The sequence below is a fragment of the Theobroma cacao genome, chromosome 2 (genome assembly GCF_000208745.1).
Source record: "Theobroma cacao cultivar B97-61/B2 chromosome 2, Criollo_cocoa_genome_V2, whole genome shotgun sequence".
NCBI classification, from domain to species: Eukaryota; Viridiplantae; Streptophyta; class Magnoliopsida; order Malvales; family Malvaceae; genus Theobroma; species Theobroma cacao.
Genome location: NC_030851.1, coordinates 6083615 through 6102211, shown reverse-complemented (window position 1 = coordinate 6102211; position 18597 = coordinate 6083615). Strand labels below are relative to the sequence as shown.

The 18597-nt window shown below is 36.2% G+C and overlaps 3 protein-coding genes and 1 non-coding gene across 5 annotated transcripts; 3 read left to right on the top strand and 1 right to left on the bottom strand.

Annotated features, from left to right (window-relative positions):
* Positions 3503-9027, top strand: LOC18608129 (protein TIC 62, chloroplastic). Of its 2 annotated transcripts, XM_007042646.2 has the most exons (12): positions 3505-3735; positions 4713-4830; positions 4916-4988; positions 5076-5115; positions 5426-5602; positions 5934-6015; positions 6143-6215; positions 6315-6425; positions 6522-6674; positions 7243-7376; positions 8012-8197; positions 8616-9027. In XM_007042646.2, the coding sequence occupies exons 1-12, from the start codon at positions 3558-3560 to the stop codon at positions 8668-8670; spliced, it is 1380 nt and encodes a 459-aa protein (XP_007042708.2). In that variant the 5' UTR covers positions 3505-3557; the 3' UTR covers positions 8671-9027. The 2 variants fall into 2 exon arrangements, with proteins under 2 accessions (XP_017971791.1, XP_007042708.2); XM_018116302.1 differs by lacking the exons at positions 8012-8197; positions 8616-9027 and adding an exon at positions 7478-8005 and having other exon boundaries at positions 3503-3735.
* On the top strand, positions 9891-13068 carry LOC18608128 (endothelin-converting enzyme 2). Its single transcript, XM_018114600.1, has 7 exons — positions 9891-10137; positions 10257-10353; positions 10972-11110; positions 11856-11938; positions 12104-12238; positions 12321-12425; positions 12761-13068. Exons 1-7 carry the CDS (start codon positions 10052-10054, stop codon positions 12887-12889), a joined length of 774 nt encoding a protein of 257 aa, XP_017970089.1. The 5' UTR covers positions 9891-10051; the 3' UTR covers positions 12890-13068.
* On the bottom strand, positions 13577-13650 carry TRNAN-GUU. The gene has a single exon. It is a non-coding gene; the product is annotated as a tRNA-Asn (tRNA).
* On the top strand, positions 14168-17825 carry LOC18608127. The gene is made up of 3 exons (XM_007042642.2): positions 14168-14537; positions 15127-17462; positions 17573-17825. The coding sequence occupies exons 1-3, from the start codon at positions 14357-14359 to the stop codon at positions 17645-17647; spliced, it is 2592 nt and encodes an 863-aa protein (XP_007042704.2). The 5' UTR covers positions 14168-14356; the 3' UTR covers positions 17648-17825.

Here is an 18597-nt window from a genome sequence, read left to right as displayed (position 1 = left end):
TCGCCAGTCGCCTTGGATGCCCAATCACGTTTTAAGTCCTTGTTTGGAAAGACGAACACGAATACCTCTCCAATTTTTCCCCACTCAAAACCTTACCAAACACGACCAACGTGTAGACATGGTAAATTACTTAAAATACAAGGTAATTTCAAATGTCAATTTATTCAATATATTTAGTTTCTCTAATTATTTTAAATATATTATAAATTGATTTTTTACGTAATATTATCAATTGATTAGGTGTACATCAGTCAATATATTTATTAATTTTTTTATTATTTTCTTTAAATTGGGCTTAAGTGCAGACAAGCCAAGATTACCTTCACATTCACTTTGATTTTACAAATGGACTGCAAAATTAAACTCTTCTGATCATAACTAAAGGCAGACATGTGTTGCATGTTGTCCAAGAATAAATGGTGATCCTAGTCCTAGTCAAATTGGGTCAGCGTCACACGCTGATTTAAATCAGACAGGCAGATGATGAAATAAGAACCGTGAAATAAATCCATTTTCCATGTTACGATTGAGCAAGGTCACATCTGGCGCTGCCTTGCTCCACCCAATTTTTGTGTGAACATGTTTTAGCCTCTAGACAATTGTAAAATTTGTCTGTATTTCCTATGCCAAATTTCCAAAATAATATATGATCAAGATTAATAATTAAATTCAATTAGACAATTCATTTGGTGCTACAAGCACGAAATTAACATGTAACAAAAAAAAAACTCTCCATTTAATTTGGTTAATCAAATTATTGAGGGAGAGTTCCATATTTGACGACATGATTAATCACTTTATGAGGACCCCATTTTTCAAATGCCCATTTGGCGTCTCTAAACCCTTCACCATAAGCATGGGAAGAATCGATTTCCACTAAATCCTTGAACGTGTGCTTCAAATTCCTAGTGAATTGAGCATTCTCGCTTCTGCTAGACGAGGCCTCCTCGTCCATCACCACGAACCAGTCCAACCACTCGTGAGCTATCACTTGGCATATTCCTTCCTCCACTTTTGGTTCCAAGTGGAAAACACCTAAACATAATGACTATCATATGCTTAATTGATATATATAATTATAATTATAATGAGCGTGATTGTTGAATTATAACATTTTATTTTTTTACTTCATTGTCCATGAAAATATTCACCTAGTTGCCTAAACCAAGCATGCATCAATTCATGGGCCATGATTGCCCCTGTCATGATCCTGCAAATCAAAGATTTCAGAATATTATATGCTTTTTAGTTTAAATGAATGCATTTATTCACTCCATCCATCAACACATTTTATACAATAATTATCAATTAAGCAAAGTAAATTAGAGGAGTACTTTGGCAAACCAAATAAAATAAGGACTGTTATGTGACTGTCATGATTTAATAGGTACTTCCTCTGTTCCAACCTAATATTCCTCCCACTTCGTGAAAGACTTTCAACCTATCATTTTCATAGTCACAACAAAAAAATATATAATACAAAATTAGGTTTTACTATGAAATTGTTGTGACAAGCAGCGGATATTAAAAGGAAATTTTTTGCTTCCTGTAGATTAAAATTAATCAACAAAAGGAGTCTAATTTCTTTATACAATTCCTTACACTTTCAGCATAACTTTCATCCGGATTGAACATTGTGAGTCCCCACACCACGCTGTCCGGATGAACAGGCTGTATATGTTCCATCTCAACAAATTAAATTGATAAAAAGACAAATATATATATGATGAAATTGAGGAAGATAATAAAAAAACTGCTTACTCCTGTGCTAACTCCTCGCCTGGTGTGTCTCCTCATCTCTCTTCTATCCACCAAGAAGACAGGAACATGTCCCTTGAATTCCACATCTTTTAGTCTCAAAAACTCAATCACATTGTCTAGAATAGATTGCTTTTGTCTTGCATTTGTGATTGATGTAGCAAAACAATCCGGGCAAATGTTTCTCATGTCACCAAGGTTGATATACTCTGTGTTTACTCCCTATATAGCATCAAGTGAATTTCTATTTCATTTTTTCATTGCCTTGGTGATGATGGTTCGATTGATTAATAGTGAATGATAAATTACCTTAAGCCTCATACAACCACAGCAGATCGGAGTTCCATCGGATACGTGACGGCGACAGAAATGCTGGTTCCAGAATTCACGCTTGCAAATTTCTTTCTTGGGAATCTGTAAGAAAGTCAAAAGGCTAGCATCAGTATGAGATAAACTCCATAAACTTGTTTGCATATTGATTGAATTCAAGTTGAGATTACTTACTGATCCATCACACACATCACAAATAATTTGATAGGACTGGCGTCTGTCAGAGTTTCTTCTAGAGCTTTTACATTGGAATCAAGTAATGAGAGTTCAATTCTCCATTCTTTTTAGTCCCTGATTAATGTAAATTTGGACTGTGCTTTACCTTTGTGGCACTGAAGATCTCACACTTTCTTCAATTGCTTTGGCTAGATCCTCATCTTCATGCACGATATCATCTAATGAAAATTAATGAATGAATAAGGCAAGTAAAAGGCTCTTAATTTTTGGTATGATGAATAAAATATTATGTATTTCACCAGGCACAGCTTTTCCTCTATCGTTGTTATCTAATAGGGATAGCTGAGTAGCCAACTCGATATCATCCATCTCATCTTGTTGCCACCGATCCTACCATAAAATGGTCAGTGAATGACGACAACCATAACAACATACATACACCATAAAATTACACACACGCAAACACCGGCACAACAGCAAAAGATGGATCATCCAAGACTTGAACGGATATTTACCATTCACTTCTTAACAAATTACTTTTGGTTCCAGAAAAAGAACTTCAGAAGAAAGAATCATTTGATGATTTGCTGATCAGCAACCTTTGCAGTAATGAAAGCAGCTGTGTCAATGATCATGGATCAAATTACAGAGAGCTATAAGGAGATTATACATATATATATGTATTCAAATGAAACTTGAACTAACGATTGCAAAAGTTGGGAGAACTTGATTATATTATACCCTTAAAAGGGTAATAATCAATGCGGAAAACATGCCTAATACTCTTAGGTCTTAGGTAGCATGCGCAGACATTGAAAACAGCATTCATTTTGTGGATAAGACTTCATTAAGAGGCAATGCATCATGAACTAAATGATGATATACCATCAAATTTTATACGAGCATTATTAGCAAATCTACAAGAATTTATCATTTCATGTAATTTGGAATTCACTGGATTAATTGTATTTCCTTGCATGTTGCTTTCCCCTCTCCCGAGGATTTAAGGTGATGACTTGAGTTGCGGTATAACTAGAATGGAATTGAAAAATAAGATGGAATTAATTTTTTATTTATAAAAAATAAGGATTAAAAAATTTTCCAGCCATAGAAAAGGAAAAAAGGAAAAATCAGTAGCTGTGCCAACAAGGATTCCTGGGGGACCCATCATATCAAGATGGAGTGGCGGGTGCCTCAACTGCCAATCAAAAATAAGTTCGTCCAGATAAACTGTTTAAGTGTCCTTTTGAGGTTTCAATTAAGGAACTTTGCTTGCTTTTGTTCTGCTTCAAATGATGGAGAGCTGCTGCCTACAGTCACCAGCCATTACAACCGTACCCTCCTCCCTGCCCAGGAGTGGGTTCATTGAGAAACCTCTTGGATATGGTCGAGTTTTCAAGCTTCCCAGATGCAAAAAATGCCCACTTAGCAGAGAGCTCAAAGTCTTTGATTTCAGAGCTCAAGCTTCAGGTAAATAGATTTTAGAAATTCTCCTACATTTGGTCAACTTGCTAGTCTTTTTTTTGGGCTGTTCTCTATGCTTTCTGTCAAATGCTGAATCCTTTTATTTTTGCAGTTGACATGTATGTTTTAACATAAGCTTTCAATAACTCTTTGTTCTGATAATGCTTTGATAATTGAGCATCAAACCAATGTAGCAGCCCTGCTTCATTAGGTTCCTGTGAAATTGTACGTAAGAAATTGATCAATTTCACTTAAATTATTATGCAAAATCTTTGCAAACAAGGGATGAGCATGTAGCCGTTTGATCAATATCAAAGGAATTTAAAGGGTACCCAAATTAGCAATGGGATGTCTTTGTATCATTGAAATATTTTTGCAATTAAATTTTTAAGGAAGTATTTTTCAGACAATGTGGACTAGTAAACTACTGGCGTATGTATATAGTTATCTATAGATATTAATTTTCTGCTCTCTTTTGTCCAGAAATGACAGATCAGAGTCCATTTGGATATTTCACTGTCAAATTGACCTCTAGATTAGACTGGAAGAGTATTCTAGATTGACATTTTGAAATTCAATCTGGACTTAATTATCATGATTCTTCCATTATTTCAAGATTTCCAAAAAAACCAAATCTTCTAGCCAAATCAAAAAGGCTTTTCATTAGAATTGCGCCGATGAAACCATTTAGGTATAACTTAAGGTGTCCTAGGACATACACTTCTTCCTTATGATAGTTCAGCAGTTGGTGAATCAGATACAGTTGCAGAAATATGTCTTTGCATTTGACATAAGAGAAAGGTGGTGGAGAATCCAACAAGTGTAAACAAAAGCTAATTGATAAAGGAAATGAACCATTGCATTATTGCTTTCAGCAGTTGCTTTATCCTGTCCTCAGTGGAAAGAATGTATTTTTCCTCCCTCTCCCCCTTTCTCATGTATTAACTACCAAATGGTAATTGTCTTACCTTTTTCGCTGCTAGGCACAACAAAAACTAATTCAGAGGTGGCTGGAGCAATTTCAAACAAAGCAGATTCAAAAGATGAGGATCTTGCTTTTGTTGCTGGTGCAACTGGTAGAGTAGGATCTCGAACAGTAAGGTTATAACTCACTGGCAGCTTTACTTGAAAGTTAAACAACTAGATGTCCAGTTTTAAATTGTGCTAAAAGCTCATCACTCTTCAGGGAGCTTTTGAAACTTGGTTTTCAAGTTAGAGCTGGAGTTAGGAGTGCTCAGAAAGCAGAAACTCTTGTGCAGGTTTATGTTTTACTTGTTAAAAAGTATTACTCTTTTCTTGTCAGCATTCCCAAATTATGCTTATATTGACAAGAAATTTGAATGCAGAGTGTCAAGCAGATGAAGCTCAACTCTGAAGGAACTACACGTAAGGACAAGAGAGCCTACGGATATTGGTTCCTTCTTATACTTTATTACTCTCAACATTTGATAAAACTAACATTTATGTTTTTAATATTTGAAATGATAATGTTATACTTACTCCCCATTTCTACTCATCCTGTCCACTGATTCGATCACTGCCATCTGCCTCATGTGAATCTCACCTTATAGAAAGTTGTGGTGAGATGAGTGGAGGTGGTGTAGAATTTATAAGTATATCAGCACTCTATAAATATTCCAATTGGATAATAATGAACTCCGAGTAAGTAACAGGCAATCTTTGGTCTTTAGACCAGCTGTAGAAAAGCTTGAAATTGTGGAATATGACTTGGAGAAACAAGATACAATTGCACCAGCTTTAGGCAATGCATCAGTGGTCATATGCTGCATTGGTGCCGGTGAGAAGGAAGTTTTTGACATTACAGGGCCTTATCGGATTGATTACCAGGCCACTCAGAATCTTATTCATGCAGGTAAACAAGATGGTCAACCACTAACATGACTGTTAGTTTGCATTTGGCATGCTAGCATCCTGAGCTCGGAAAGCCTTCTGCAATTATTCTTTTTTTTCAAAAAAAAAAAGGGAGAGATAAACCATCTGTGCATTATTTATTTTTTAAATTATACATTTCTAAGCGTAGACAAATCTTGCTAAAGAAAGGTGAAGTTAGATAGTAAATGAGAGAAATGAAGTGTTCGGTTCTAGACCTCCTATTTGATGAGTTTTCCTCAGTATTTATACAATAACATTGTCCTCTCTAAGCTCTACATGCTAAAACTTGGACTCTTTTTCTGATGGTGCAGCAACTGTGGCAAAGGTTAACCACTTTATTTTGGTTTCGTCTCTGGGAACAAATAAAGTTGGATTTCCTGCAGCTATTCTCAAGTAAGTTTCTTTTTAAAAAAAAAAAAGGTTTTCTGCTTAACATTTTGGAACATATATACTATTTTCCGATAGATTGGAACAAAGATTCAATGTTTTTGTTTGTCTCTTTTATCATTTTCCATTTAAGTTTGTTTTGGGGCGTCCTGATCTGGAAAAGGAAGTCAGAAGAAGCACTCATTGCAAGTGGTCTTCCTTACACTGTAAGTGGATCTTGAAGTACCTGCAAGTTTTATTAGATTACCAGCCCTAGAGAGGCATCATATCTGGATTTAATTACTCATCTTGAAGTGCCTGTTCAGATAGTCAGACCAGGAGGAATGGAGCGGCCCACTGATGCTTTCAAGGAAACTCATAATATTACCCTCTCTACTGAAGATACTTTATTTGGTGGCCTGGTGTCAAATCTTCAGGTGTATTCATATATATATTTATAATCTTAATTTTCATATTGCAATTTTTTAAGCCTTTCTTGCAAAATAAGCATAACAATATTAGTTCCACTGAAGGTGGCAGAACTCATGGCATGCATGGCCAAAAACCGCAGCCTTTCCCACTGTAAGGTGGTGGAAGTCGTTGCAGAAAGAACTGCTCCATTGAGACCTATGGAGGAACTTCTTGCAAAGATACCATCTCAGCGAGCCGACATTTACTCACCTAAGGTACTTTTTTCCCTTTTTCATTCTTAAAGGACAGGAAAGACTTTGCGCTAATCAATGAACATCTAACACAATTGAGAAACTGGGTGCAAGAGCTTGAGCTGATGAAGTGTAATCTCAAACTACTGGAGTAGAGATCATATAAAACATTCTATGAGATTCAGAGCGTTTCCATCATCTAAGACTTGACAATTTGAGTAGGATGACTGTCCTTTTTTTGTTTACTACACTGCATATCACCTATGAAAAATTGCTTAAATTGCTTGATAAAGAAACTATAAGGTGTTCCTAAAGAAGAAATTACCTTTTTCACATTTTGTCTCTCATCTGTATCAAGAGCAGTAATCAACAGTTCATATGAGGCCTAACCATATCAGCATCGTGGCTGAGGGATCAACAGGCAGGGGTGAATCCACGGTTCATCTTTAAATGTTGTCATGGTTTGGAAAGTGATGCGTAACATGATATAGTTAAGAGGAGAAAAGCCAGTGTACCCATTTAATATCCCTAGATTATTCAGTCGCAGAAACTACCTTAGTGTCTAATTAACTTTCTGTTCTGGTGTAAACAGGAGTCTGATGCTCCTTTTAAGTCTGATTCAGCACCTGCTAAAAGCATCATAACTGAGAAACCAATTACTCCCAGTGAGAAGAAACCTGAACAAGCAAAAGCTGTGGAACCAAGGCCACTCTCTCCCTATACTGCGTAAGCCAATCTATTTAACAGTAGCTGAATTATTGCCTTCGTTATTAGGTAGATGTCAAGAATATGAGCCATTTTATTAGGAGCTGATTTGATTTTAATAGCTATGAGGACCTGAAGCCACCTAGCTCTCCTAGACCAACACCGAGTGGCCCCAAAGTAGTAAGTTCCAGTGCCTCAACACCAGTAGAAAATGTCTCAACTTTGACTGGAGGCAACACTGCACCAACTGCTGTGGCTACTGGCATCAATGAAAAGGATTCTTCCCAGCAGTCAACTTGTCATTCACCCTATTATGCATAAGTTTGCTAATGTTTTATGGGGTTATCCATCTTTTGCTGGTCACATTTTCGCTATGCTGCACACCAACTGTCAGAACTTTTTCACATTTTTATTTAGTAGGTTTTTTACCTAGTATCTCATGAAATTATATGATAAGACCTAAGAAGTTAAACACTCAAGTCTGTTGGTTTTGATTTGCATCAATATTTTTTTTATTTGTATGACTTTTGATTCACTTATTTTCCTTGTTGAACAACCTACCTTTTCCATTGGTTCAAATTTTTATTTAGCCATTTCTTTTCTTAGCTTTTTACGTTCTTCTCCTTTCAATTCATTATAGCCCTCCATTTTTTCAGATATGATGATCTTAAGCCCCCTTCATCACCATCTCCTACTGCCCCAACAGTGGCATCTGCAGACAGCGGGTTCCAAGGTGCTGAATTGTCCATAAACAGAACAGCCCAATCTCCAATAGCAGATAAACCAAGTGATAAACAGCATAATCCAGGACCAACATCGAGACCACTTTCTCCTTTTACAATGTGAGTTTCCCTGGTTTTCTTCTCCTGGTTTTCTTCTCCTGGTTTCCTTCTTTGCTTTTCTTTGTTTAAGTATGCTTTCATGAAGTCAATGATTTCATAAGCAGTTGAAGTAATCTTGGATGGTAGATATATGAATATTGCTGACTCCAAGATCACTTGTGGATATTAAATCTTCTTCTTATTAAATATATGTGGCCTTCTTAGTGACTTAAGTTTCTTGATGCAAGAAATATATGTTAAACCCTGCTAGTGTGCATAATCTAGAGCTCTTGAAGCTCCCCAGTCACCAGAAAGGACTCTGTTGTCTTCTTGATTCTGTTTATTTACAGAGATACCAGTTTAGGCCTTATCTTGCTATGTTATCAGGAACATTATAGTGAACTAAGTTTCTTCTTTCTTTTCTTCTATAAAATTACAGGTATGAGGACTTGAAGCCTCCAACATCACCAATACCATCCTCAAGGAAATCTTAAGATAACAAACTACTAGTCACTCCAACAAGGTATAAGTCCAAAATCCTTGATATTTTGGCTTCTTGCGGGAAATTAGCTACCTGGAAGTAATCATCAATAGATGACTGTCACCAAACCATGAAAGCAAATTGGAACTTGATTCATCACTTTAATTATGTGAAGAGCCAAGCAATTTAACCTGACGGAGTATTTGAAAATTTCTTGTTATGTGATGCTGAGTTTGTGACAACATGCATTTGTTCCCTTCCTCCTTTTGTCATTACTTCTGGAAATTATTTGATACATTTTTACTGATGCTTTAGAACAGAAATTACAATAAATTTCAATTTGAATGTATTTTTCAGAAGGATGTCTTTACTCTGAGTTGTCAAACTTCAAACTTTTTAGTTTTTCTCCACTCATTTTTCTCCATTAGGCGGCTTTAACTAAAGACCTCTGAATAAAATTTCATTTAACCAGAAAGAACAAAGCATTACAATGCTGCTACAGACTTCAGAAGCAACACAAGTCAAGAAAAAAAGTGAAACAACATCCAAGAGACTAAGCAGTCTCAAACTGTAGCATACATGTTCATCAAGAAAAGACCATATCATCTCTAGACCCAGGATCATCAGAGCAGAACAAGACAGGCAGCACCTGTATGCATGTTAGATCTAGCTGTCTCGGTTCGGGAGGATATTCCATTTATTACTGCAAGTCAAACTGAGCTGTTGTCTAGGACTATTATATATATGTTACCAACAGCAACTACATAAGCAACTGTGGAACAATAACCTTTCTTGCAATTGATTAGCGTACGTTCATCAGGACTCCAAAGTCACACCACAGGAGAACTATCTTCGGAACAGAGTAGTAGAGTTTTGCTCTGTTTTTAAGCCTCTTGATCTTTTTCCCTCCCAACTATAATCAATGGGATTTTGGAAAAGATGATCTTTAAGCTTTTAAAAGTAAGCTAGTGCCCGACGCTACCAAAACTAATCTTACTTGGCCACAAACAAACCATTGAAATAAACAAGCTTGGCTCATGTCACGTACATCATTTTGCTCTGTTTTAAAAGAATAATATATCATTTTGCTATATCAAGCAAATTTTAAAATAATATAACATTTTACTATTGTTTGTAGACCGCTAGTTCTCTTCATAATCGAAATATCTGATGGTATGAAAATGAGAACATTATACAACAATAATTTTTAATTAATTATTAATGCAGGAATCAGTAGGGATAAGTAAATAATAAGGAAAAACTAGCTCTTTTTTTAAAAAAAAAAATGAAAAATGGTAGTTCTAAAATTATGAATTTGGTAGGGTTTTAAGGGCCACAGGAGGCGAACCCAAGGTGAAGACAGAAGGGAAAGCGGAACAACCCGATAACAAAAAATGGATACGGATCAAAACCCAGGTGCAGAACATAAAAAGACTGATCCTCCTTCATCCGCTTCGGCCTACCTTGATCCTAACTACTGGTAACCTTTTTCCTGTTTCAAGTTTTTTAGTCCATTTCTGTGTTTCCCTTTTTTTTTTATTCTCTTGTCACATCTTTATGCTTTCTTATTCTTATTCTTATTCTTTGTTTGTATTGCAGGAACCAGCGTTTCTCTAATGAGGAACACTATGAGTGGTTCAAAGATTACTCTCATTTTCGCCATCTCATTCAAGCCCACATCAAACACAATTGCTCAGTACGCTCTCTCTCTGTCTCTTTATTGGTGAATGCCTCTTGCTTCATATTTTACATGGGTTTTGGGTGAAATTCTAGTCATTCAGCAAAAAATGTGGACTTCAAGTCATAAAAGCAAATGGGTACTCGCTTAATTGGTTTCTTAGCTTTGCTTTTGTTAATAAGCTCCGTGTGGTTGATGCTTTGCTTTTTCTTATTTGTTTGTTATTTACTCATTTTGTGTGTTTTTTTTAGCCTTTTCTTTTCTGTTCATTTTTTGCAAAAAAAAAGAAAAAGGCAAAAACAAAAAACATCAACCCTAGGAGTCTAAATTAAATTCTTGATTTTTTGCCTAATAATTGAGTGAATTGGAAAAAAGTACAAATATAGATTTTACTTTACACAGTAGGCCAATATAAGCTCTTAGAGCGTTAGTCGTATTGGAGCAAAATAGAAGCTAGGCTTGTGTTAATTCTGGGTTGGGATAACAAGCTATAAAATGCAAAGCTTTGTATTGGTATTTGCCTATTTGGTAGTCGCAGCTTACTTGGTTGCATCTTTATTTTCATTTTGGTTGTGCTTGATTCTGGTGGGATCAGAGTACTTTAATATATAATGATGAGAAAATTATATGATGAAGGTGTTGGAACTGGGCTGTGGGAACTCACAGTTGTGTGAAGAGCTCTACAAGGATGGGATCACTGAGATAACATGTATTGATTTGTCATCTGTTGCAGTGGAGAGGATGAAGGAAAGGTTATTGTCTGAAGGAAACAAAGGTGTCTTTAGCAGATTTCTGAAGTTTCTAACTTTCTATTTCATTTTCATTTTTTATTTATTTGGCCTATTAGAATTTGAAGCTTGATTTGAGTCTGATGAGTTTGTACATGAACTCTTGTCTGAGCTTTTGAGATCATTGAACTAAGCAATGCATATGACATTTATGGAAGTAAATTCTTGTCTTTTTTTGTTGGCGTGATGTGTTATGATCACTCTGCCAATTCAAGGTAGGAGATAGGACCCTAGACAATTCAATAGCTATTTGTAGTCTTTTCATTTCCAGACTCTGGAAAACCATGAGAATATAAAATTGTCCTGGTGAGTGCCAGACCCCAACATGAATGCTTCACTTGTTTGGGCATATGAAATCCATACTGCAGATAAGGGTTTGTTTATTTGTCAACTATTATTGGCTAAGTTGATCAAATTTCACTATTTCAGAAAGATCTCCTTTTTCACTGAAAGTTCCATTTGGTTGATGCTTTTACTATTTGCTTTTCTTTTCTTTTTTTTCAAAAAATGAATAGAAAGCGAAAAAATAAAAATTGAAGAAAAAAGAACGGCAAATAGCAAAAGTATCAACCAAACAAAACCTTATTTGTTGTGAGAAAAGTAATGATTATATTTCTTATTATCTTGGAAGCTTTGGTAATGGTGGAAACAGAATTCTTTTCGCCAGAACCAGCTTATCTTTGGACCTGGTTTCATTCATCAGTTTTCCCTTCCTTGTTACCTCTTCATCAGAAATAAAAGTGCTGGAAGCAGACATGCTAGACCTCCCCTTTCACAGCGAGTGTTTTGATGTGGTTATTGAGAAAGGAACCATGGTAAACAGATAATCAAGTTGACTTTTCTTTTACACATGCTGGAATTTTAGTTTGGTTTTCTTAATTCTATTGTTATTATTTCTTCACTGCCTACTATTCTTAAATAATTTTTTAGTGAGTCTATTATTTCTATTAATTTTTTTCTTCCTTTTAATTTCTTTGAAGGATGTACTGTTTGTGGACAGTGGTGACCCATGGAATCCACAGCCTGCAACAGTATCCAAGGTCATGGCAATGCTTGAAGGTGTTCATAGGGTTTTGAAACCCGATGGGATTTTCATATCAATTACTTTTGGCCAGGTACAACAAACAAATACATGGGGTTTTAACCTTTTGTAAATGTTTAGGATATTGTTCTTACTTCTAATTTCATTTCATACAGCCACACTTCAGGCGGCCTTTCTTTCATAATCCCAAATTTACATGGTCTGTTGAATGGAGTACTTTTGGAGATGGTTTTCACTATTTTTTCTATATCTTGAGGAAGGTTAGTCCAAACTCCTTCGTGTCTTGCATTTTTGGTATTTTGTGTGCTTGGCCAGGCTTCATGTGGAATGTTGGCCAACGGGCAGCTAGCCGTCACATGGAGTTAAAAAATTTAATCTTTTTCTCTTTTAACATGCACATTATAGACCGTTGGGAGTCAACAAGTTTGTTATAAGCAATGCATGTAATATCATCAGAATTTTGCAATAGTGATACTCTAATAAGTTTCTATGATGAGTCATTCCTGGGAATTGCTTGTGAACCTGGAATGCTATAAAAAGAACAAACTGGACCAGTGTTTTGCGGTGTAAAATTGACACTTTTAGCATTTTTCAGGGAAGGAGGTCTTTAAATGGTGGGGAGTCCACTAAAAAGATTGAGATGCCGTCAATTTGTTTGTATCAAGAAGAATTAGAGGGTGAAGATTATATTTTTCGAACAAATATTGACGAGATAGATTGTTAGAATGAGTGTAACTCATTTCTTTATAGATTTCCTGCTGTAAACATTGCAGTTAATTCCTTAAGTAAACATGGTTGGGAAGTTTTGTACTCTCTGTTTGTACTTTAAAGTTAAGTCCTGTAGAGTCCATTTGTATTGCATAACGTATTATAAACTGTGCTGTGAACAAAAAAAATCTGCAATTCCATGAAATTCTGTAATTTTGTTCTACTTGTATGTGTTCGTATTTGAATGACCTAAGGTAGCAAAAAGGGAAAAAGGAAAACTAGGAAAGAAATCAGTGAGCTGGCTGGGGCAAAAATTAAAACAAGAACAACTTGTTAGGGTCCAAATGAAAAACATTAAAACAAGGAAAACAAGAGCGACTTGTTAGAAGGAAACCATTCAAACGTTTGAAGTTTCCATTAAAAAACTGTTAAAACGCTAGACGGTCCAAATGAAAAACATTGAAACAAGGAAAACAGGAACAACTTGCTAGAAGGAAAACACTAAAACATTTGAAGTTTCCAATAAAAAAACATTAAAGCGCAAGAGGGTCCAAATGGGGTCCAAAGAACTGGAAGGAAACGGTCCAAATAAGGTCCAAAAAACAGGGTGGAAAACATTAAAACGCTAGAGGGTCCAAATAAGGTCCAAAAAATTAGAAAAACGCTAGAGAGTCCAAAAAATAAGAAAAGGAAAACGTTAAAACGCTAGAGGGAGGGGTCGAACCTCCGACCTTATGGTTAACAGCCATACGCTCTAACCGACTGAGCTACTCCAGCTTTTTTATATTTAAATTTTTATAATAACAACTAAATGAATATGTTATTGTGGTTTTTTATGTTTAATGTTTAAATTTTTTTAACTTCATCTCTCACCATAACCAAAACTCTAACAAACCGGTGTTATTCATATGATCTTTTTCTCTATTTGAATTAATTTAGAGATGATTGACTATTGCATTTAGGATTATCAAGAGCAAGATAAAATAAAAATAAAAATAAATTTAATATTAGTAAAAAAGAAAGTAGAGTTATGAGATTTGGAATATTCTAATTCTCTCCTTTCTATCTTTTGGTTTTATTCAAAGTTTACTTTAATGTTTAGTGAATAATCTTTTAATTCTTTTTTTTTTTCCAAAGCAAAAGTCTAGTAAAGATGTTCAACGGCTATGTAGCCACTTCTCCGCCACTTTACAAACGGGTAAAGGAACGATGGTCCAACGGCTCGGCTTTGTCCTCATCACTTTAAATACCCTTATTCCAACGGTCAAAAAACCCAATCCATTCAAATACCCAGAATCTCTGCTTCAAGGAAACTAGCCGTTACGTTTCATCAAATCTTCAAGATTCTTTGACATTCACAATCTTACCATTCTTGCTCCAAAGACTTTCATTTTATTTCCATTCTAAACCCAAAATCCCGTTGAATTGAACGAATCAATAGAGAAGAAAAAGGGGGGAAAATTTACAAAGGGAAACATTCACCATGGCCTCACCTGCCAAGACTTCTTCGTCATCACTTCCATGTAGAACGAACCCTAATATGAAAAAATCTGAAATTAGTGATCCTATGAGAAGAAGTTTCAGTGGAAACCCCTTTGCAAAGCCGTCTATTGTCACAAATCCCAGAACATTTAACCCCAGCACCCCTGCAAATAGTCCTTCAGGTAACAGTTTCTTTTTCTGTTCTATTTCTTTTTCTTTCCTTGCCTTTCTTTTTCCATTTTTAGAGATGTAATATTTGGTTACTAGGAATTTGGGTTATTAAATAAAGGGAAACGAAAATTGAGGCATTATTTTGTTCATGCTGTCTGGGTTATGAAGGGAATAAAAAAAAGGGAAGATTGGCTTTGAATCTTTTGTTCCTTTTATGTTAGTTTTGTTAGAAAATAGTAATCTGCTATGAGAATTAAGTAATGTTTATCTGTTTAACTTTGATCACTTTGAGTGAAAATTAAAGAAACTGAGTGGAAAATCTATGTACTGCTATGTATCCGGGTTATAAAGTTAGTCGCCTTTCAAAGTCAGTGATACTAACAGACTCTGCATTTTGTGTTTTTGATCTGCATGTTTTGGTAGAAAATATACATTTTTCAGCATAATATTGTACTTGTATTATAATGGGTAATTTAAAGTGACTTTCGATAGGAAGTTAGCTAGTCCCATAGCTAGAGAAGTTGGAATAGGAAATTTCCTATGAAACAAACAGAAAGATCTATGATTCTGATACTTTATATTTGTCTTAACAATTTCTAGATTTTCCTCGAAGACATTCCGCTGGCAGAGAAAGTGTAGCTTCTTTGCGTGATTCTGACAAGGAAAACAGTAAAGACCAGAATCCAAAACCAACAAGAGTCAGATCACCAGCTCCTTCAAAGGGTTCAAAGAATTTCATGTCACCGACAATCTCTGCTGCTTCAAAGATCAATGCATCACCGAGAAAGAAAATCTTGGTTGAGAGGAATGAATCAGTTCGATCTTCTGTTTCCTTCTCTGATGTAAAAAGCCTAATCGAGGAAGATAATGAGTCAACACCGGAGATTGCTTTGAAGCAGAAGAGGGTTTCATCCTCTGATGTTAAAAGCGTAATCATGGAAGATGAGGCAACACCGGAGATTGGTTTGAACCAGAAGAAGGTTTCATTCTCTGATGTTAAAAGCATAATCATGGCAGATAATCAATCAACTCCAGTGATTAGTGTGAATCAGAAGAAGGTGACATTCGCTGATGTAAAAAGTGTAGTCATGGACGATGATGAGTCAACTCCACAGATTGGTTTGAAGCAGAAGAATGTTGAGGTCCCTCATGATTCATCAAGCAGCAACCATGTATATGAGGAACCTTTGAAAAGCAACGCAGATTTTGATTATAAGGAGTCCAAACATGATTCTGACTTGTTACTGGAAACCGTTACAGAGGAAAATGATTCTGTTAATGTGGATCCCAGCTTCAAGATTAGTCCTAGGGTTTCTATTACACCTTCATGTCCTATTTTAGCACCACTTGATGCTGATCCATCGATGCCTCCTTATGACCCCAAAACCAATTACCTTTCTCCAAGGCCTCAGTTTCTTCACTATAGGCCAAATCCTCGAATCGACCTCTATCGGGAAAGAGAAGGTAAGCAGCTCGAGGAGCACTTTGCATCTGAAAGCTATTCAGATACTGAAGTTACTGGAGAAACACAGTGCGATGCTTCACAGAGAGAATCTGAGGATATATCTTCAGAGGAAACAATGAAAGGAGAAGGAGAGGAGGAGGAGCTTTATGCATCTGAACGAAACCCAATTGCCCATGACATGGTTGAAGAGAGTTTAAGAATGTCTAAGCCACGTTTCTCTACCAGATCAAAGTTCATTGCTTTCCTTCTGGTCCTGGCATTTGCTTACTTTTCAATTCTAGTAGCAAATTCTCCTACCTTTGCTCCTTCTGGGTTGGGAGATTTAAGCCTATCAATTCAGGTCCCGCCAGAAGTCACTGAATTTGCAAAAGCTAATTTTGACCGGTTCACTCAATATCTTCAGCATTTGTCAGCTAGGTTCTTGTCTTGTGTTTCCAACATCATTTCCAGTTCAAGAGAAGTGCACAGAACGGTTTCCTTTCAATATGCTAATTTGAGTCATTTGCTAGAGGATCATATCAGCGAGGGGCACCTACTGTTTGATTGCAGTGTAGTGGATCCTGTAAGGGAGAGGGGCACATATCATCAAGAGATTGAAGCAGATGAGGCAGTAGATGAAGATGATGAACAGGAAATTAAAGAACAAGAGGACCAAGAGAGTCAAGCTTATGAAAACTTGGAACTGGTTTCAGGAGAAGAACCTGATGAAGCACAGCAAGGGATTGAGGCGGAGATGATTGAACTGGATCATTTAGAAGCAGAGGAGAATGAAGGAGTTGAATTTGCTGCTCAGATTGATGCTGAACATCAAAGCAATGTGAACCTTAACCACCTGCCAAGCATAATCCCACAGGCTGCTGAGGTATCCAAATCTGGGAACACTGAGGGTGTTGACTTGAAGAACATTGCTGAAATCGTGTTCCCGAAGGAAGAATTGATGTCTCAAAACCCCAAAATTGAAGCTCTCACTGACGACTCTCAAAGTTCTGAAGTAGTGGATTCTGCAATTACTGGGCCAGAAGACCGATTTCTCGCAAAGAATGTGATGGCTTTTTCTTTACTTTTGTTGTGTCTATTAGCAGCTACGGCAGCTGTCATCTACCCAAAGAGAGAAAAGCTCTCCGTGCCAAATGCTGCAGTGCCTGTGCAACAACCAGTGCTGGCCAAGAAATCTAAAGACAGTCCAGTGTCAGTTAGCTCAAATGATACAATCCATGAAAGGCTATCTTCCAAGAATTTGCAGACGGAAGTAGACATGTCTAATGAGTCATGCCCATCAGAAATGAGCAGCTGCCAGAAAACCTCATCTACTTATAGCAAGATGGGACTCAAGGAATCAAATGAATATCAGAGCCAAGAAAAGAAGCCCAGGAAGAATAACAGGAGAGAGTCTCTTGCTTCATCAGATTATTCTACGGGTTCCCCTTCTTATGGTAGTTTTACAACGTACGAGAAGATACCAAACAAGCATGTAAGTTTTCCCCTTTTTATTGCCATTCTTACACTAGTCTAAGATCATTTTCTAACAACCAGCCAGAACTTGTTTCTTACACTTTTTGCTTTATTCGTTTGTTTTAAAAGGGAGGAGGAGATGAAGAAATAGTTACCCCAGTTAGGCGTTCAAGCAGAATCAGAAACCAAGTCACTTCTCCATGATGATTGACAAGTTGTATCTTATGTTAGTTACAATTGCACAGCAGTGCAATTGTACTGTTATTGGATGCTGACGTAGATTAGGGCTTAATTGTAATTTGAACACGTTGTATATGAATGGTGTCCATCGATCAACTTTGATTCTTACCAATATTCTTACCAATCTATTTCAAATTTCTTCTTTCTTTCTTAAATGCGGTACAATGGCACAGTGGTCTTCACTGTTCATTACCTTTGCTCTGGACAAATAAACAGGTGTAAAGGGTTCTTTTAGTAAGGAGAGAGGTAGTATTATAACAAATAAATTGAGACGTACTAAGAGGTAATAATAGAAAAGAAAATTGAAACAATCCTTGATCAGGAATACAAATTAAAGAAAAAGTAAAAACCGCATGTTGGGTTCTCGATCTTGGACTATGTTCACACCTCACTCTTTGAGACTTCTGTAAAAGAGACTGAATAAGAGTTCGCTAAGATGCGAGCATAAGTTCTTTCAAAGAGAACTCAGCATTTGTTTGCTTGGTTATTGGTGTAGGAGAAGTCCAGCTTGAAGGCTAAGGAAAGAGCTCCCGTTCTTGACTCTAGAGAGTGAAGCTCTACACTTGGAGTGAAAGTATTGTCATACCTGCTACGCACGTGCTTTACGCCCTTTACCTCTGAGCGGGTCTGGCTTTTATGAGAGGATGACCCGTGACTGTCTGAATGAACTCTTTTTGGAGAATTGGAAATGTGGGGGAAGCATCATCAAATTCTATTATTTTAAATTGATTAAAATAGAATTAAGTATCGTTCCTCCTATTTTAAATTAACAGAATATGTCTGTTCGTGAAATTTTCTTAAAATAAAATAAATATCCTTTCTTTTTATTTTAAATTAATAAAATACACCTCTTTGTAAAATTCTTCTAAAATAGAATTAAGCATCACTTCCTTAAATTGGAAAGGATGTGTACT